Here is a 21,818-nt window from a genome sequence, read left to right on the forward strand (position 1 = left end):
ACACACACACACACACACACACACACACACACACACACACACACACATAAATATAGATCTTCTCTCCATGGACAAACAGTGATCTGCTCATTTAACAGCTAAACAACCTCCATCCGTCTCACTTTTCCCGGGGGAAGAAAATACCACGGCAACCAAATATCTGTGTAGCCATCAGTGCTGACCTGACAGACGATGATGGAGGTTTTCTTGGTGCGATATCTACAGCTCTGATAAGGAAGCAGAAAAACATGAGCGGAAAAAGTGACAAACTGACTCCCACACAAGGAGTCAGATCGTGGCTTATCTGGGTTACAAGACATGAATGTCAGGTAGCACTTTAGCCAAAAATGAGACATCTATCATTTGACACGAGTTCCACAGCGATGGTATTCCTTCTTTCTTTCTTGAAGAAATAATTTAAGGGTTTGCCAGTGAAAATGATATCAAACAGGCTGATGTTTAGAGGTACTGAAGGGTAAATTTCATGTATTTTTCCCCTCTTAAATGTGTTTAAAAATATAACAGGAGGCTGAACACTGAAATGATCTGACTCACTGTTTTGTGTTTGTTTTCAGTTTGATGCTATTTGGGTTGGCAATTTGGGTATTATTCCTTGATCAACCCCCCCCCGCCCCCCACTCCCCGGGCAATCTAAATAAACCTTTAACATTTTCCTCTTTTTTTTGGACAGACTTGATATTGGAGCTGTAAAAGGGTGAGCTTTTTCTTCTTGTGCGGTTTTCACTCTTGAAAAGAAGAAGAGGAACATGAAAGCTGGGCTGCTGTCCAACACAGCAGGGGTTTGCACTACAAAAAAACAACATCTGTCTTTACAAGTATAAATGTTAATCTTGTATTCAGTCATTAAGCCTGATTTGGATTGGAAAAAGAGAGAAAAAGTAACTCTGCCTGTGGCAGAAGATAACCGTACTTGTTTCCATGCAGCTTCACTTCATTTATGAATAATACTTTCAAATTAGCCTGAAATGAGTCACAGCTAGTCGAAAATCAGGCAGACAAATCATCCATCTTGTTTTTCTACACAATGCTGATTGATGAGAACGCTGTAGAAAGTTTTGCTTTGAAAAATAATCATATACCATTCAGTGAATTTTCTACTTATTATCAGAAACAAACAAGAATTCATGCACGACAAAATCTCACAGGGAGAAGATAATATTTCTCATCGTTGTAGCTGATTTTGAATCGTATGGATTAAAAGTGTGGAAATTAAGAATATTTTGATGATGACACTATTGAGTAAAAAAGTCACGGTTCTGTTCTTTTAAAACTACTGACCTTCAAAGCCTCTAAATGCATTGCTGTATGCAAAAACATGATATTTTTCTCTCCAAACTTGACACCATAAAAGCTGCAGTGTAAACAAACACTGGTGAAATCCTTTTTAAAACCTCTGCTGTATGAAACACAAATCAATATCACCAGGTTTTCCCAGGTTTGGGTGTTGATCTTTGGAGAGAGGTCCAGACAGAAGCACCTTGATGGATTGGGTTTATTTATCTTATTTACAGAAATCTAGTATTGTCAAAGCCATTTATAAAGCTAAAGAAACATAAAAAGTCTTGTTGAATATGTTTCATATCCAGACCATTTCAAGGCCGGAGAAAAGTCAAGTCAATTTTATATTTTCAACTACAAATCACAAGTTTGTCTCAGAGGTCGATAAAGGTGTGCTTCTATTGACTACCATTTTTCTAATGCATTTGTAAAAGTTGGCCTAAACATGGTGCTCTGGTTTGCTGCTGTACGTCGAGAAAGAACCAAACAGCCAAACTTGTTACGTAATAAAATGTTAATTCTTTAAGGTGTCTGTCTACCTTGCTCAGTCGAGTAGGTATAAAGTATCAATATATTATAGACCCCTTTTCTGTTAGTGAACATGATGACGTATTTTTGTTGGCGGAGCGTAGGTTATTAGTTAATGCTGGCTAGCAAGTTTTGTTGGCTTACTTACTTGAGAAAAGTTAAAATGAACCAACAGGACCATAATAGCCAACCCCTATGCCGCTGGCAGACTGCTTTGCAAAATGGCTGGTGAGTTAGCCAGCTAGCTAGTCCATCTCCAGAGCTGGTTAGTTGGGTAGCTAGTCTTCGGAGCTAGTCTCCGGACCCCGGCCCATTGTCCTCTCGGCAAGGTGGTCTCCTTGGTTTCCTCCTGTCCTTCATCTCTCTAATAGTTTAGCCTTCTGTATTCGCAGTGAGCTCAGTGTTGCAGCAGCCATGACAGCAGAGGAGGTGAGCAGACGGCTAAGCAACATCTCTCATCTCTGAAACTCTTTGGCGATATTGCCGGTGTTTGTGTCAAATTCCAAGAAATTCCTTCAAGGTTTTTTCTGAGATATCACGAGAACGGGACAGGCGCAAGGTCACAGCGACCCATGCCCACCAAAATGTAATCAGTTCATTCTTGAGTCCAAATTGGATGTTTGTGCCAGAGGCAATGACATTCCATCAAACCGTTTCAGAGATATTGTGTTCACAAGAATGGGATGTTTGAAGGGATGGATGGACAACCCGAAAACCATGAAAAACCATAACTCTGACGGTGTAATACTTACTGCGACAGCGTTAAAGCATTTTAAAGGGCAATTTTTTCACATTTTACACATCAAACTCCGTTTACATGCCTTGGGGAGTACTACTAGTCAGAAACAATTGTATTAAGCATTTTGCTTTAAATAAGTGCGTAAAGCACTGAATTTTGAACAGAAAGTTGCATCGCGGGTAGACTCCAGGTTGACAAGGAAGAGTAATGCCTTGTGTAAAAAAGATGATATTGATGTTTCTCCTGCATTGGTTTTAATAATACATATTTATTTGCCTTGCGCTGTTGTCTAAGTGCAGAGTTGCCTGTTGTAGATACCAAAAACAAATTACTGATTGGGCATCCCTACGAGGTCTCATTCTTCAGTGTAAATTTCACATTTAGGATTTAACAGGGAGTTACACTCAGATTTACAATAGGGTTAAAAGCTACGTTTCTTCTAAAAACCTGTAAAGTGATGCCAGAATTGGGGAAATGCAGTTTCTTCCCTTGGCACCACATAATATCAGAGCTGTTTCCTGCACAAGTTGGGACGTCAAAGAGACTTTTGATTCAGACGGGGATAAAGAGAGTTGGGGTCATCGAGGTAGGAGGAAATAAAATGTATCTGAATGTATCTCACTGAAAAAGATGAACGATTAATACTGGCCTCATTGGAAAAATGAACAAAACAGGCCTACATTAGTCCTTTGGTCTGAACATCAATGTTAAGGTCACCATCATAAAGGAAGCCGAGCATCTCCAGCTGACAGGATTATATCGGCTCAAACAGTGCCACATTGATTCTGAATGAATTTAATGTCTCTGCCATCTAGAACTCTGCATTTTAAGGTTCCAACATAGCAGATATAAAGGCTTCTTTGGATCCAGTCCATTAAAGAAATGCTCCAGGATTCCACGTGTTGAAATTTTTGTTATTTAGTTTGAAACGATTGAACAGAAGACGACTCTATAACCAGATAAGAGATGAGACCACTGAGCACAACTCAAAGTGAAGAGCTGACAATGGAAGGTTGTGACAAGGAGAAATAGAGTGGAAGCTGAAAGTATTGGAACTGAAATTCATTTTGATGAGACCAGCTAAATTTCACTTTGATTTGTACACAGACTCCCTCACCTCTGCAAAGCGTTAGATTGCTTTCAGATCATTTCAAACCGAGTTAGCAACATTAAGAAGCATTTAGCAGATACAAAGCTAACAATGTCTTTCTTTGGAGTTACTAGTGTAGTTAACAACACCAGGTGATATGGTGGTTCCCTTTTACACTAATCTGTAGACTTTAGCTTCTATCTTCATCTTTTTAACCTGTTTTCACTGCTGAATCAGTTTGACATCCTGGATGTATCCTTCAAACACTTATTGTAGACCAGGGGTCACTAATAAGGCGGACCGTGGTCAGCGAGACCAGAGCCTTTCACCAAGAATGAACAGACTCCTAAATGTTCATTCTTCCCACGGGCAGTTTAAAACCAGTGTGTCTCATATGTTCAGAGACCGTGGCGATTATTAAAAGCGGTAATGTGAAGCGCCACTACAAGACAAAGAACAAAGCTTTTGAGCAAACGTACCCACTCACATCCGAAATGAAGGCACAGAAAATAAACCTAAGAGCCCAATATGATCAGAATCCTAACACATGAATTCACTGTCCAACAATGATGTTAACAGAGAGGAATAGATCTGAAAGAAGTGGTTTAATAACCACAGACAAAGCCCATGCACACAAATTTCTCCTGTTAGAAGATGACAAGAATATAATATCGTGGCCTGTTTGGCTACTGCCCTCATGTGTGTAATGCATTTTGAAGATCAGCACTCCAAATAGATGCAGGATACGTGAAGCAGCCGTCATGTGCATGTGAGTGCTTAGCTTGAAGTGAGTATATCTCCTGCTTTAACATGTGATGTCCCAATAACCAATACCAACTGTCATTAAGTGTTATCAAGCCAGCAGAGAGGTGTGAATAGATACTGTCGGTAGTACAAGTACAAATCTACTAACAAAGAAAGAAAAGAAGCCTAAACATGAACTACTGGATCTTTATTTGTCATGGTAACTATCTACATGTATGTGATTAAAAGTGTTAAATAACGTCCTGTTTTATTCCATTAAAATGCTATAAACTGCTGCTGTACAAGGATCCAATGGAAACTGCACAAACCAGAGAGAGGGTAAGGAAAGGAATGACATAAAAGCAGGCACCCATTTGAAACGAAGGGCCATTCAGATGAACATGCATACCCAAAACCTGAAATAACCTGGACTGAGACAAAAAAAAATCCAAGACGAATTGTATCCCTAAGTATACAGAACACTGCAAGAGGAGCACAGTGGGAGAAGAAGGAGGTATCCTCAGAGGCAGGAAAGCAGGACAGCGCTGCCTTTAGTAAAATGGTTACAGAGTACAATAAGACCTCTTCCAACCAGTGTTGGGAGGAGGAAAACCTCATCCACATCTGCTGGAGTCTCAGCTGGCCTGGCAGAGCCTCGGCTTTAACTGGATTAAAGACAAAAGCAGAGCTCAATAACTAATAGGGTCTCTCCTTCCTCCTCTCTTGTTCCTTCCCTCTCTTTGCTCCACTCCCCTCCACCCCCTTCCTTTCTCCCTCACTTTTCTACGTTGCCGTCTTCTTCCTCCTTCAGAGTGAAGCAGAGACATAATGCGGAACACTTTCATGCCTTCTGCTGAATTAAACATGGAGAGAACAGCTTGTGCCGGGTGCTAAAGCTGGAGCGGAGAGAGAGGGAATATGAAAAAGGAGGATATATATACAATTCCACCCCTGCACAGGGGTCCCCGGAGCGCTGCCGAACATGTCTTTACAATTAAAAAGATCTGTTCTCTGATAGACTGCGCCGAGGAAAGTTAAACAGGATGGCCATTTTTTTACTAATTGGCCGGGGTTTGAAGAGGACTGCCAATTTGCATTGGGTGGAAGCAGCCAATCGCCAAGCGGAGGGATGGCATGGAGCTCAGAAAGAACTCCTCTGAGGCTTCCATCCCCACCTCTAGCTTTCATTGTCGGAGGAGTAAATCCCAACCCTTTTTCCTTTCACACACTCTCTGTCATCTTTACGCCGCAGCCAACCAATTGGGCACCACAAGTGACAAATCTGTCCATCTCTAACTCCAGGCTGGATGGTGAATATTTGACAGAGTTTCAAATGTTCTCGGTCTCAGGTGGCTTACAAAGAAAAAAGAGAAGGTATTTTCATAGTCTTGGCAGAGGCTGTAGTTTCAGTTTGTGTTCTGCCTCTCGCCTCTGGAACTCTCGATTTCTCTGATCTGAGAAGAAAAAGTCTCCCTTTTCTCTCCAGGCCTATTTGGTATTTCCCAGATAGAGCACCTCTAGCTCACTCCCCATCCTCCCCTCCCCGACAGAGCCAAGTGACCTGTTACCGCGTCCTCTGCTTTGCATGGGTGCTACGCTCACAGCAACAAGGACAAGACTTTTACAGGGCTCGCGCTCAGGACTGCAACCTCCCAGAGCATACGCCATGCGAGGCGGGGGGGCGGCAGGCTAAAAGATCAGAGAGGGACGCTTGTAGCTGTATTACTTACTCCAAAACAGGGAAAACCAATAAAGTCTTATTTAAGGATGATTAAATCTAATTCATTCCCACCAAAGATAAATAATCTTGTTGAGCCCCATTAGATTTGTTCCAAGGTTGCATGTTGAAGATCGTCGACATAAAAAATACTTTTTTCAAAAGGTTTTCTGATATCAGCCTCTTTTAAACTCCTACATTTAGTGAATGAAACTATCCAAGAAGCTTCATCTTTCCTGCTAATATCAAGTCTTAACACATCTTAAGGTAAGATATGTTTCACAGTTTCATGGATGAAGGTACCAAACTCTTTTGACCCCATTAGCATCTACGAGGCATACAAATGGGACATGTTTTTGAATAACTTATCTGGGTGAGAGAAGCGTGTGTGTAAATGCACACAGATTGCATTGGGTTTGGTTCTCAGACGTGTGAACGTGCAATCTGTAAGGCACGAACAAAATCTGGCGCTGTTCAGGGGGCCAGGTGTCAGATCTCTGCAGGCTAATTTATTGAGTTGCCTCTTGATGCAGTGGATACAGTATGCCTAGGACGGAAGGAGTGAAGCTGTTGACAACGTGGGGGTAATCAAGTGTTTGGCAGTTATTGTATTACCTCCATAGAGTGTAGCCTACATGCAACCTAACATTTAGCTACACAGGCTGAATTTTGATGGACTTCAACAGTCTATAACAGGGGTCCCTAATATTTTGTAATCGGGTTTCAACGCGTCCACAATGCATCTTGGGAGCATTCACACCTGTACTTAGAGCCGTCCACTTGTGATCAAATCACCCAAGATGCATGTTAATTCCATGTCTGAACAGGGCCTTCGTCAACTGTGTCACCTAACCTCGCCTCTTCCTGCTGGCTTAACGAACCCCGACAAAAGGAACGAGAAGCTAGCAAGTCCACGAGCGTCGCTCGATGTGATCACGATACAGGCATAGTTCAGATGACCAGAAGTAAATCTTTATCGAGATGAAAATACAGATCAAGCGGACCACATACGAGGTGTATATGGGGCCTTCGCGTAAAGTGTTTGAACTTGAGATAGGTGGCTGTACTTCTCCTCGAGTTAGCAGAACTTGAAACATGTCCTGCAGCAGATCTGTTAAGGAGGCTACCGAGCAGGTGCACAATGCCGCTCTGTGCTGTGAAATGTGCTGAGGAAAGAAGTACGGGAGTCTCGGTATTTATAGACCGATAACACGGCTCGGCTTAATTAATTACCAATTTCTTCCACAGAGAATTGTTTCAGAGAGGTTTTTTTTATTTCTTTTATTGAAAATGGGTTGTGCAAAAAGAAAAGTCATGACTGATGATGAGTTTCCTCGCTGAGGGTAGATGCATGCTACAAGATTCTGGGACTAATTAGGTGCCAACGTTGTGATCACAGTCGACTGTTTAGCATTATGCCGCTGCAAGAAACCTCCCTGGAGAAAGAGATATGCTGAGGCACACAGTGGCCACATAGAGGGTAAATGTGCTGGAAACAGATGGAGCTCCAAAAAGTCTGGGAATTTATTATCAGGGTGAAAACATTAACATATTTGACTCCAATTAGAAAGGATATTTTGCACTTGGTACTTGTATCATACAAAGTAACTGTAATAAATGATCCTTAAATTGTAGATTCAGATCGTAACAAGGAGACCATCGATTGTTATCTAAATGATGCAACTCAAACAAAGCGGTTCGTCCGGATCTTGGAGCATGCATGTACCCTGCAGAGTTGAAAAACACTTGAATACTTTACTCCAAACTGTACTGCAGTGATACAATAAACAAGCCTACTACATGTGACAACAGTAGTTACAGTATGGCTGTTTTTCAGCTACTTTGAGATGAATTGGCGACCTGTCCAAACACACTGTGAAACGTAATGAAACACATTTGTAACGTAGCAGATAGAACAGTCTCATTTACAGAATAACAGATGGCACGGTGTATAATGTTCAACAACAACCAACAACAAGGGACCTGCTGAGGATTCGGTGGAGAGTAGAGCGGAAACTGACTTCCTAAACAACAACAACAACAAAAATCGATCAGCTGAAGTTCTTGATTTTCAAATTTGAAACATCTCAGCTTATCAGTTTACGGACTGTGTTCACATCTTAAACCCACAGAATTCATTTTAAGTTACAACATCTTAATTATTGTCACAATATGTTGTTATGACATAAGTAAATGAAATGGGACGAGACATATGAGTATGAGATCATGTTTATTCACTTGTAATGTGCTGGCATTCCTTAAAGATTCCCTTTTCAGATCCTCTCTCATAAATATTACCAGTTTTGGGGGGGATTTTACTCACAGTGCCCTCGACTAGCAAAGTGACTCCAGTCACTGGAGTTGGTCGATCAAAAACTGTGTGTCTACAGCAAGTGAGTGTGTGCTTGTGAGGTGACACAGTGTGCTTGAAAAGCGGCGGGTGTGCTCAGTTCAGCTGCTGAAGCATGTAGCACCAGTCTAGTTTGTTCCCCTTTCATTTCTCTTTAACTGTGGCCTCGCTCACATCTCGGTTTTTTTCCTCATTTTTAACAGGCCCTCCATACTAGGAGTGTTGCCTGTGATGCAGAGATTTCCCCAGAGCCTCCCTGTGTCACCTCACAACCATCCTGACAAAAAAAAAAAAGAAAAGACAAAGGCTATACCGTAAAACTGCAATTAATAGCCCAAGCTTTGAAAGCCTGATCACTGAACTCAACCGGCACATATTTGGGACAGGCTTCTATATGGGACAGGACCTTTAATTCCTTTCGCACAAAACTCTTGCTCAGTAAAGACTATCAAATTGTTTATTTAAACCCGTATGAATATTTCTTCTGAGAATCTGCCAAATGAGGCTATCAAATAACATATTAATTCATGTAATACATTTGATCTAGCGGCGAGACGGTTAACAACGCTCATTTTACAGCACCCGAGGATTTATGGCCCCCTGTATACCGACACGACCCAAATAAAAATGGATGAAAACTAATCAGTGAGAGGTGAGGACACTTATATATTGCAGTCGGCAAGATAATGGAAATCAAGCACACCCAACAACACGGTGCAGGGAGAAGATACATTTTCGTTTATGACGGTTAACGGGCAGTTTGTTTGACAATCGAAAACAGCAGACAGCAAGCAATGGATTTCACGTGACAATATTCAATACTTGGATTCAATTTTATGAAAAAAATCTGTTGATCCTTTTGATTGCTGGACCCTTAAAGACTTAAGAAAACTAATTACTAATCGAGGAAAGGACAGATTCTGACTTTATGACCTCTTCAAAGGTTGGAACTTTTTTACCACGCCTGCAAATCTGAATGAATTATACTTTGGTGCACATGGTCTCTGTGAAAAGAACCGAACAATTGAATGGGGGGAATCTAACCGATGTGTAGCTTGTCCATATTGACACTATATTGATTTTTTTGTGTGTGCAATACAAGCAGCTTTGAACTAAACGGGTCGCCAGGGAGGTTTTATACATCTAAAGAACTTCCATAAAAATGAACTGCCTCGTGGCAACAATGGAACCAGACCCGCCGTCTAATTGACCGATCCTAAGTCCCACCCCCTTTAGTTACGGTTGCTAGGTCGGACAAGCTCGACAACAAGAAACATGGCGACGCCTGTTCGGTTTAGCTTTGTTGACGCAGTGTGTGTTAGATTAAACGTAGCTTTAAGAAACAAGGACTACAGTTTGCGATGGAAGGATATTCTCACGATGATAAACTTTACTCAGGTAATTTTTCCCATTGGGGTGCAAGACGTCTTTTTTATCAAAAGAAAAAACACCAACAATTACTTCATAGCCTTAAAGAAGTAATATAAACGAAGGAATGAAATCAGTAGGGGTGTAACAATACACATATTCGTATTGAACCGTTTGGTACGAGGCTCACGGTTCGGTACGCATTACGAACCGAAAAATACGTTTGAATAATACTGCATTTGGAAAATGCAGAAGCTTAAATTGTGGGAAATATAATGTTCTCTCGGTGGAGCCACTGTGCTCAACATGGCAACCCACTCAACGTCACAGACAACATGCTGTCTGAGAAAAACATTCTACTCTGGTGAGGCTCGTGTGTTTTGGTAGAGGCACGCTATGCTAAACTAGCTTAGCAGGAAAACCAACAGCAGCACAGACTGTTTCACATCATGTTTTGCACGTTTTGCATATATTACATTTTGTCCTTTCTGTGGACCCCAGGAAGGTTAGCGACCGCTAAGGCGTCAGCTAATGGGGATCCAGCTAATAAACTAAACTAAACTAAACTAAACAGCAGCACACACGCTACAAACTATCCCCGCAGCGTTTAGGTAGCTATTCCTTACCGATTCAAACAGGGCTAAAGCAATCGCTAAGGCAATTGTTATATATATATATATAGTATACCCGCGGATATGAGACCCTACTCTGGAGTGGAAAACCAGGCTGTACAAACATGCTTAATGCTATTGAGCCACGTGACACAACTCATTCACAAGCTCATTTCGCCAGACCATAATTCCTGCTTTTTTAAAGAAAACAAAAGCCTAAACAGAGAACCAAATGTCCGAAGCACCCGCTGTTGCTCTGACAACAGACGGCCGTACGTCACGGACTACATAATGCTACCTGACTGTTACGAGTCATTACCTCACTACTGAATGGAGATGAAGAGCCATGTTCTTCAGACACGCCCCCTTGAGAGTCTCACCAGCGAGGATTTGGCATTTCTGCTTTTTTGCTGTATTGAAAACATACCGAACCGTGGCACCACTGTTTCGTATTGAACCGAACTGAGAATTTTGGTAACTGTTACACCCCTAGAAATCAGGCAAAACCATGCAGGTTCGTTTTCGATGGTTGGAACTACGGCGGGAGGCGGAAAGCTCCGCCCCCGGCAGCAGCGAATCGTCCTCTTGGCCGGGAGCAAAACCTCACCTCGATGCGAGCAAACAGGAAAAGTTGACCGAGGTTCAACTGTGATTGGAGCACAGGGCGAAAAGGGGCGGAAGTTGGGAAGTGCCAACTGAGACCTGCGTTTATTTGTCAAGACGTGTAGCCACAACCGGTGAGTGAAAGAGACTCTACATTTAATTGGGACTTGGAGTTTGATTGAAGTTTTATGGTAATTCAACAGTTAATTGAGAAACTGCCAATTCGGGGCCCTGAAAAAAACGAAAAGACGGTGAGTAGGAAAAAGCTGGAAGTCAATAAGGCAAATGTGTTCAAGGAACTTCAGAGCTGTGCATTAGCAAATGTGTTGCAAAAAAAAATCCATTCTAAGAAGTATTAATTACAAATCATTTGATTTCCCAATCATCAAAGTAAAAAATTACAATTTTCCTATCCAGTCTTGCATGTTCATTGAACTAAGTGAGAGATCTCTTAGAAGAAAAACAATCAAAGAAACAAAAAGGTTGGGAGTTTGAGATTTAATTCAGCCCATTTCACTTCCCCTCTGGAAATGTGTCTTTCCGTCCAATCGTAACGCAGAACATGGAATAATCCCGCACATAGCCTAAGAACATTTTGCAAGTCTGGGAATATGAATACATGAAATACAGCAGCCTCCAACAAAGCCGGTGAATGTATCTGCCTCGTTGAATGCGACCCAGATAGGAATATAAACACAAGTTGTCCCCTTCTCCCTGCACACAGCCGTTGCGGCACTCGTCTAAGCCGCCCATTATGTAAATAAAGAACAAGCAGAATGGGAGAGAGAGATGTAATGCGTGTGGGACAGAGCGTCAGCAAAACACACAAATGGGGCAGGATGCATGTGGAACAGTAAGAAACGAGACGGAGAGAGGAAATAAAGGAGGAGGAAATACGGGAAGATATTTAAAGAGTAGAAGGGGGGGGGAAAAGTTGGTAGAGTTTGTATCCATTAAATGAGTCATTACCGACCCAATGTGGTATTGTGTGGAAACCCCCCCCCTCCCCCTCAAGGCTCCCGGTGCGTCTTTTCCTTAGCGAGATCAACACCATTACACAACAGCAACAACGACACCAACGACATCTACAACAAGAACAACAACAACAACTGTGCTATAGCGAGACGGCGCCCAATATATAGACGATGCACATCATCAACACCACAGCCAGCCACACGGTAGCACACACTGTCTGTTATGTTACTCAGTTTGGCAGCCCTCGCTCCCGGCGGGCACCCGTCAGGGGACCAGGTGGTGTCACAGTGTGGGGCGGGACACCCGAGACACTGTTACCCCCTTCCCACCACCACCCTTCCCGCCCGAAAAAAAAAGTCCTGTCAGGAGAGTCTGCAGCACAGTGGCAACATCCACACAAGCCGTTTTATGTAGAGTTTATTTTGAAACAGCAAGGCGATTTATGAGTAGTGTTGATTATGGAATGGTGGTTGCGGCGCTCCCAGTCTTTGCGGATTGCGTTCTCTGGTAAAAGGTATAAAAACACAAACAAATCACTCAGCACAATCACACACTGGCAAAGCTGAAGAAACGAGAACGTATAGCAATAAGCAGCATCGCCGTCAGAGTGGGTTTTGTTGGCTTTTTGCAGTACGTTTTTTTTTTTTCTTCCTTTTTGTTATATTCGGCTGACATGGAATGAAATCTGTCTCCATGATTTAACACATAATCAACCACAGTCCACTAAGGGCCATAGAAAGTTTTTCCGTCACCGTCCCCTTTCATGAAATTGTACAGCCGGTATCAAGCAGAGAGGATGGCCTCTCTTTAATCAGGCTGAATGTGAAGCGGGTCGGTGGTTAGCTGATCGAGGCGATGTGTCGGTTCTTTCGGTGGCCGATGTGTCGGTTTGTTCGGTGGCAAAGAGGGCTGCTCTTCCTCCACCACGATCACTATTTTCAGCCCTCACCTTTCCCTATACCCCTCCCTTGTCCTCAGACATAAATGGCAGTCCGGGAAATGACGGAGCCGTCCCTCTGAGACTCCATGTCGTCGTCGAGGTACACGTCCATTTCTTCTTCGCCGCCGTGGCCTCTGTGGACGTGGTAGGCGGGGGGCTGCATGTCCCTGCCTCCCCCGATGGCCCCGAACCTGTCGTAGTCCTCCTCCATGCTGTCGTCTAGGTCGAACTTCCTCCTGTCGGCTTCTTCCATCTCACCGCTGAGGAGGATGTCGTGGGCGGTGGGGGGGTTGCCCATTGAGGCATGATGGAGGTGGTGATGGTGGTGGTAGTCGTTCTCCTTCTCTGTCAGAGTCCCCGTGGCGTCGCAGCCCTCCCGGTACGTGTAGACGGGCCCGTTGTTGTTCGCGCCCGTCCCGTTCTTGCTGCCAGTCCCACTGAACAGCAGACGGGCTTTGTTGCCATAGTCCCCACCATTGCTGCCGCCAGCGCCGGCCGCTACGGAGTCCCCGCCGCCGGGGTAGCCGCGCCTCTGCTGCCGTCGACTCCGGCTCAGGAGAACGGCAACGAGCGCGACAACCAATAGCAGGGCCAGGAGGGAGCCGATCACGGCGCACGCCACAACGCCAGCGCTCGACGGATCCTCCAGGGCTTCTGCAGAAGGGATGGAAGGGGTTTTGAAAGGAGGGGTGGAAAAAATGGGTGGAGGAAAAGAAAAAAAAAGGGCAGGAATTGATGGCTGTTTTTTAAGGAAGTCTTGGGAGGCGGTATTCACAGTTCTTCTTGTGTTGTAAGTGTGCTGCAGTGACTTAGCAGTAGTAGTGTCTTCTATGTGTGTTACAATCCTCTTACAAGTGTGTAGTAATGTTCTCCTCAGTGTAATCCCTTGGTAAGGGTGCAGTCAGTCATTGCTGGGATCAGGCTGAATGGGACTCATTCACTCTCTCCCGGCGGCTTGTTGCGCTGCGTTTTGCTCTAAACACATGTCTGTCCAGCTGCTGGCACTTCAGCTTTTTGTCCCCCCACCCCTCCCTTTTTTTTTTTGACAGCTGAAAAAAAAAAAAAAAGCCTTTACTACTGTAACGATCCTTTGTGTTGGTGTGAGCCAAAGTTTGCCTCCCAACTCCCAAATCTTCGACTTTCAGTCGAAGATTGAAACAAAAGAACGAGACGGGTGCTGTCGGGTTAGAGTTCACGGGCCCTCAGCAAAGACACGCAGACAGACAGAGAGACAGACACACACACAGGACAGGCAGAGGGGTTATTTTGAAGAGGTTCAGTGGAAAAAGAGCACACAGCCGCGCCTGGAAACTGCCACAATGTTTGGACATCCCTCCAGCATCTTTTCACCTTCCGTCTCTCTCCCAACCACCTAACTATACCCACTCCTCATCCCCTCTCTTCCCTCTCATCCTCTGCTTCCACTGCTTCCTCCCCATGCCTCTCTTATGGCTCAGTAAGTCAAAACCACAGAGCCGAGTGATCGCCTGCCGTCAAGCCCGGGAACCGAGTCCGGATCTCACTGATCAGCGGCGCACAGAGGTAAAAAATAAAGGTTCACACTGCGGAGCAAGACCCATGCCGGGACATTTATAAGAGGATTCTCCGCAGGACTACGAGAGAGAGAAAAGAGGTCTGGCTCAGATAGTGTAGGATTTGTGTGAGTGGATTCATGCTGGGCTCAAAAGTGGGGAGAAAAGAAAGTGTAAAACCAGGATTGGAGAAGCACTGAGCCTGGAGTGCAGAGCTGCAGCAGGCCAGCTAATGTTTCACTCTCTTTTTTTTGTCTGTGTGTGAATCGCATGCTGATTTTTTCTTCGGGGGTGCAACGAGGACAGCAGCAGGGAAATTTCAACCCCTTCCTGTTTTATGCAAATAACAGCGAGGTTCTGCCAGCGCTCCTGGCAAACACAGCGGTGAATGCCAATCAAACAATCTCAGCTTGGCTGAAATGAGCACTGTGTGGGGGTTACGTGCCTAGGCAGCACCAGCGAGGGACTCGCGTCGGACATAAAATAATAATCTGTAAGGTGCTGGCAAGTAAGGGTTATGTTAACAAAACCAGTGGGGGGGTGTCACATATAAAGAGGGCCGGGATTGAAAGCCTGTGATTCGTACAAATTGTTAATTCTGAGGGCGTAGAAGAAAAGAAATAAAGAGAGGAGATAAGAGAGGAAGGAGAAGTAGCAGGAGGTTTTCGGTGGAGGAGAAGAGACGAGCAGAAAAGGAGAGGTATCAGTTCGATTTCAAACACCATCTTGGTCAGGTCCTGCATGGGGGGTGCCAGAGGGTTATGCCAGGGTGAGACAGACGGGCTGGGGCGAAACCAGGCGGGGCTCTTGGGACATGATATGATGTCTAAATTCGGGGACAGTGTCTGGTGATATCCAATTGAAGTGGCAGAAGGCATTAAGGATGATGAATCCAACTCTGCCTGTCCTAGTTTTTCTCCCCCCGCAAACTTACAGACTGGCAGGTAAACACAATGTCGAGCCAAAATTTTTTATTTATATTTGTTGTGCCGTTTATATTTTAGGCATTCGGGGTATTCGTCAAAAGCCAGAGTGAAAGGCAGCTGAATAATAGCCCTTTGTGATGGGAACTTAGTGGTTGTCGGTCTTCCATTAATCAAGTGCTGAAAAATCCTATCATTCTGTAAAGACAATACTCCTTCAAAGGTCCATTAAGGTTGGCTGGTTTATTTTTAAAATAAATGATGGGTCACATGCAGGAGCGGCCTGATTTCACTCGAATCTCAAAGTCCAAACCCGGGGGAAGATAACTGATCTGTAACAGAAGTGATCATGTGTAAAGGAACTAGTGAGCTCTTACCTATCCACTGACTAGTGGCTTAGGCCAAGAATAAAAAGAAAAACACCTCTCACTTGATGACGGATTCTTCACATGGCAAGTAATAATCAAATTTTTATTCCACTTATATGAAACAGAACATAAATTGTCCGACTACAGCAACACAACATGTAACTTCCATGCATCCTTAACCAAGAGGCATGAGAGTTACAAGGTCTGTGAATGGCAATGAATGGGAAAAGTGGGATGGACCAACCCGTTCTCATTCTCAACTCGTCACCTATGGACACTTGGTCAGGACCCCTTGGTGCCACATAGGTTTAGGCAACAAAACTCTTTATTTATCGTAACCCAAACCTAACAAAGTAAAGTCTTCGAAACTAGACTACGTAACTTAACATTATTTAAGTTGAGTACTTTGAGTAATGTACTTTTGAAACTCAAAAAAAAAGGAATATAAAATGTAGATTTTTGGTAACACACAGGACAGAACAAAGCTATTCAAGTGTCCAACTAGCAGTTCTGACGGCCCTCAATTGGTTTGCATTTACAAACAGGAAAATGAGTCTGCTTCCACTATCAGAAATAGATTTACAGGACTAGTTTGACATTTCAGGACATATGCTTGTTTGCAGATGTAGTTTTATTGTTTAAACAACCGGGACTTAACATGCCAGTCAGCGAGCTCTGGAGGTGTTGGGAGGTGTAGTAGGACAGAGTCACGCTGTTTGGCTTTCTCCTCGTACTTTGTTGCAAAAGTAAGCTAATCGCCTCCTGGCTCAGGCTCCATACTTAATGTTAAGACATGAGATTTATATTGATCTCAACTTTCTCATACTCATGGCACAAAAAAGTCAAACTATTTCTTTGAGGCATGGCAAGTATCTGTTAATATAACACCAGGTATGACTTTGACACAGATTTATTGTTACTGTCCTGTCAAATAGGTACAGTAGGTAAACGGGTCCACCATGCTGATCAGTGGAAGCGGGTTCACCATGACATTATGGCATTTAATGCGTTACGAAAGTGCTAAAAATACATCTATGCACAGTAGGGGAAAAAGCATTTGATCAGATAGAAGCTTTGTGCAGGCGTTCTCTGACATCACTTATTACAATCTAAAACAGTAATGGATCGTGGATTAGCTCTGACAAAAATGTGCCGGGAGCATGATCAACGTCAGTGTCATATCGCCGCCACCCGCCCCAATGAAACGCTTTGGTAAACACGGTTCTGTGAAAACATTTTCTTTCGGGGGGGGGGGGGGCACACAAAATAAGCAGGGAGGATATCGTTAGCAAGAAAATAGGCCACGCTTGTCATCCTTATTTCTCATCAACAGCAGCAGCCTGTCTGCATTAAGAAGCACGGTGATAAATGTCAAAGAGAGAGGCAGGGGAGCTTATATCAGTCGCTGCATTAGTGTCATGTACATGGAGGAGATTAGGGGAGGGAGGGAGGAAAGGAGAGAGGGAGAGAGAGAGAGAGAGAGAGAGAGGCCCATGCAAACTATCCATTACTACTCAGTTATATTCACTGCGGTAGGGATAATCTAAATGAGAAGATTTGGGATGTGAGGAGGTAAGGTGCAAAGAGTTAGAGTGGTGGAGAGATATAGACCGAGAGAGAGACAGGGGAAGAAAAATCTACTTCTTTAAGCAGTGGAGGAGGTGACAAATAAACCACACAAAAATGTGTGGTAATCATTTTAGAATACGTTATTATATAGAGCTTTTAATGTGAAAGTGAAAAACCAAAGAGTGGATCTGGTCTGCGCTGTCAATGTAAATAGTTTAAAAGCGCAATAAAGTTTGCCGTCTTGGCTCTGACTTCAGGGCCTCCACGCAGCTCAACCCGTTCCGCACAATGTGATTGGTCGATGCCTTTACTCGCAGTGCAATAGCTCAGAAAAATCAAACTTGTCCCGGGATAAAAGGTTATGTCGCTTCTTCGCAGGAGAATATTTGTGTTCTTTGTGGAAAGTAATATATCAATGTGTGAATTAATGTGTAAAGGCCTAAAGAGGTATGAAGTGATGAAATCTCGATCATTTCTCGCTGATCCTCCTTCACCACCTCTCTCCTTCCTCTTTCTGTGTATCATTCTTACACACCAAAAAAAAATCTGTCCTGAAAACACAGAGGCAGTGACTCTAAAAGCTCCACAGCGGGAATCCTCATTAAACTCAGCTTTTGGTCAAGGACAAGACATCTAAAAAAAATGTACCCAACAGCTCGTCCTTGAAGACAAAACACAAAAGGACGAGATGTCTCTCACTCACAAAGACGGGAGTGTACTTTCTGTATTAATAAATAAAATATGTCATATAATTGTATGGGATGCTACTTCGACAAGCACTTGAGACATGAAATCAGTTCGGAACAGCAAGCTCATTAAGTTTTCGCAATAATTCCATTATTGCTATGGATTGCAGGGAAAATACAAAAAAATAGAAAACCTGTAGAGCGACGTGCTTCTAGGAAATCCAAACAACCCCTCCATACAAAGCTGAGCAGGTTCCTGAAAATGCAATTAATTGTTGATGTTACGACAAAGGTTAGCGGGACCGTTGGCTGGGCCACGTTCTCGAAGAATACTCGCAGGTGTACCGCAGATGATGCACAATGATTAGATAGTGTCTCCCGCAAAAGTAGAACGACCTTTAACCTGGGACGTCGGCCATACAAACCTGTATTCAAAAGAGACCTGCTCCTGTGGCCCAAATGATGTAAATGGTTGAGTTTAACAAGTGCCTCAGTTATCAGTTTTATTTTCTTGGGTTACATAGGAGCATAGTGTAAAAGAATACTGCTATGTATATGGAGAGATATTATAAGTCCTTTCTTTAGCTTGTCAGCCAAGTTTCGAGCTTCTTAGCAGCCGTTCTTGCCATTAGCTTTTCAGGTCATAGCTAGCTATACTTCGCTAACCTGCTGACATTCCAGGATTATGAATGGCATGGTCATGGATAGACTGAGAATAGCTTGCATTCAGAAAAAAAGTGAGCAAATACTTCTCTTTCCCATCTGGCAAACAAGTAGCACAAGTGCCCCATCACCATCATCAGTGTAAAAAGACATTTTCTGTTTTTAAGTGCAGGCTTCTCTACGCTGAAAGTTTGCTCTTCTATCTGTGCCACAAGCACAGATGGAGCATCTCCTCAGATTTTATGCAAATGTATGATAAATGGTTGCCATTTGTTGTTAGTTTGCTGCTTATCTGTGCTTTAAACACATTTGACCTTTGGTTTATCTTTGCCTCCAGAAGAACAAACCAAAAACTCTATTCTGCTTCTTGGATAGAAATAACCTCCATGTGCTTCAAATGGTGTTTGTGTTACATCTTGAGATATAGAGTCATAAATAAACTGGGGAAAAGAGGAAAAAGGAAAAGAAAACAACAGCAAAAGGGGGTAACAAAAGGAATCACCGCCTTCGCCAACCAGTCAAGTTACAGTCTGTCCAAAATGTAATCACTTCATCATGAACAGCATGTGAATAATTGAGGTGAGAACAAAAGCGTGTTTTGTGAGGTCACAGTGACCTTTGAAAACCACAATCACTTCATCCTTAAATCCATGTGGATGTTTGAGCCACATGTAATGAAATTTCAGGCGTTCCCGAGATATCGCGTTCATGAGAATGGGATGGACGTACCGACGGACAGACCGACAGATGGACGGACGAACAGATGGTCAATTTGCAACCCGACAGGACTAAAATCACCCACCCGCTGTGTTCAAAGTGCTCAAAGTTTTTTCTTTGTATGTCTCTTCTTATTTTATTTTCCTTTTAAATGTAAAGCACATTGAGTTTCTCTATGATGAAATATGCTCTATAAATTAAGCTGCCTTGCCTAAAATCACTCACATCCTCTTTTTTCAACATCATCATCATTATTTTTCATTCTCCCTACCTTGTCTCTTTCACTCCTTTTTTGTTGTTGTCATTACTCACAAGCCATCCTTGTTACAAAAATACCTCACACAATCTCACATGTCATGTCACAAACACTGGTTAAACTCAACCACACAGCTCAATATAAACTGTTATAATGCTCAATATAATGCTGTACTGCACTTGTCTTAATGGCCTAATGTGGACTATAAAGTCACAGCAAAATGGGAGTTAGAAAGTCTTTAGATTCTGTACTGTGACATGTTCCTAGTGAAACGGAATATTTGAGCGGTGAACAGTTAATCAAATCCTTTGCATTTGATTGGACCGCTAAAAGTAGGCGGGGTTAGATTGATTGATAGATGCACCCCATGATATTATTGGTTGAAATTGGTTGGTAAGCACATGTCATAGTGTGTATTACAAAAAAAAACATATTTGGATTTTGATATAAAAATATGAAGAAATAGTTTTTTGGTCATTTATTTGCATATGGCGACTGTGGGTAAGTGGAGAGCAGGGCCGTCCTTCAATCAGAGGGTCGGGGGTTCGATCTCCGGCTCTGCTAGTGTGTTGTATGTTTTAACAATAATGAATGACAAAGAAAAAAATACAGTCAAAAGAAGGAGGTCATGATTCATCCTTCCCTTGTATAAGCAGTGTGTATAAATGGCGAAGACTCATAATCCCAGCAGATGTGAGCGGAGGTGGAAGAGGTGAGGCCGAGACTAAATATTATCACAGCGGGTTAATGGGACCCGGAGGCAACGCAGACTGGAATATCACAGATGTACAGTAGGAAGAGGGTTTGACGGTAAACCGACACAGCATGCTGAAGCAAAAATATTTTACTGTTGACTTGGAACAAGGTGCATTTTTAAGAATTTGGATTTTCAAGAATATAAATTTTTTCCCCCAGAAAGGTGCACATGCAGCACAAGGTCCGACTGAAGGACATGCGTCAATAAAGAAGATAATGGATTACAATTTTCCAGTAGATGATAGCGTGCAGAAAAAGGTACTTCTGTGGCGTGGAGCACAGGGACCTGCTCATGCAGCATCTGACTGCATTAGATTAGCTTTTATTCATGAGTTACAAAGCATCACTGCGCCGAGTTCCAGGAACAGGCGGCGTCTTCCTGAATCAGACTACGGCAAAGTACATCCGGGCCATTAAACGTAGTTATACGCCAGGTACACTCTGAGTAGAAGTTGTAGGTAGAAGGAGTAATTTAAACAGTGACCTCAGTGTAATTGCACAATAGTGAGACAAAGAACTGTACTGTCCTCCCATTTAGCTCGACGCACTCTCACATTTATACACATGCTTGTAAATGCTTCACACAAATACAAAACATAGTTCTACATACCCAACAATGAAACCCAACGGCCCTGGGAGCTGATGCGACTGACGGGTGCTAGCTTGTCCCAGCTGGCTACAGTTTGGAAACTAGTCCAGTGATATTCGCCACTAACACCAAGCGTCTAGCAAAAACATCTGGAGCCACCAGGCCTATAAAGGAATTGACAGGCTGGCTGTTTCCCCCAGCTTTCAGCCTTCATGCTCAGCTTTAGTGTACCGCTGCTACGTGGCCCAACACTTGCTCGCCCTTTTTCCAGTTTTTCATAACCTGGTTCTCTCCCAGGGCCACAGCTCACACATCATCACAGTGCACGGCGCTCACGCTTCGCTTGATGCAACGGCGTACTCAACAGACAACAACACGGAACTTTCAGCATTTTTCATTACATTCATTCGACAGCATGATTTGTTTTCGCAAACCAGGTACAAAATGTACCTGCTGGTCTCCGTGACATTGGTTTACAGTTAAGAATTTGGTTTTAAATGTATCACATTAAAGACGTAATGAAGTACTATTTAAAGGGGGTTTCAGTTCGGTTTTATGCCACCATTTGTGCACTAATTGTTGCGCTGTAATAAAAACATTCAGGTTCTCTTTATATCCTGTTTGAATACCAACACCCAGAGATAGGCTTTGCTTAATTACCCTTGATGACACAGACAAACTTGCAGACACACACACACACCAAGTCTCACACTATTTAATTAGCCCTGATCCCTGATCTTCAGACACACACAATATCTGCCCCAAAACCCAAATGTTACACAATCCCCCCCCCCG

The 21,818-nt window shown here is 43.2% G+C and overlaps 1 protein-coding gene across 1 annotated transcript in view; it reads right to left on the bottom strand.

Moving 5' to 3' along the window:
- Positions 1–10,446: 10,446 nt before the first annotated feature.
- Positions 10,447–21,818, bottom strand: part of pvrl2l (PVR cell adhesion molecule related 2 like) — a 72,336-nt gene continuing 60,964 nt past the window's right edge. The window contains exon 8 of the mRNA XM_031871232.1: positions 10,447–13,618. Within this exon, the coding sequence (XP_031727092.1) occupies positions 12,999–13,618 (620 nt within the window). The 3' untranslated portion in view covers positions 10,447–12,998. The remainder of the gene's footprint in view (positions 13,619–21,818) is intronic.

Source organism: Anarrhichthys ocellatus, unplaced genomic scaffold (genome assembly GCF_004355925.1).
Source record: "Anarrhichthys ocellatus isolate YVR2014 unplaced genomic scaffold, GSC_Weel_1.0 scaffold57, whole genome shotgun sequence".
NCBI classification, from domain to species: domain Eukaryota; kingdom Metazoa; phylum Chordata; class Actinopteri; order Perciformes; family Anarhichadidae; genus Anarrhichthys; species Anarrhichthys ocellatus.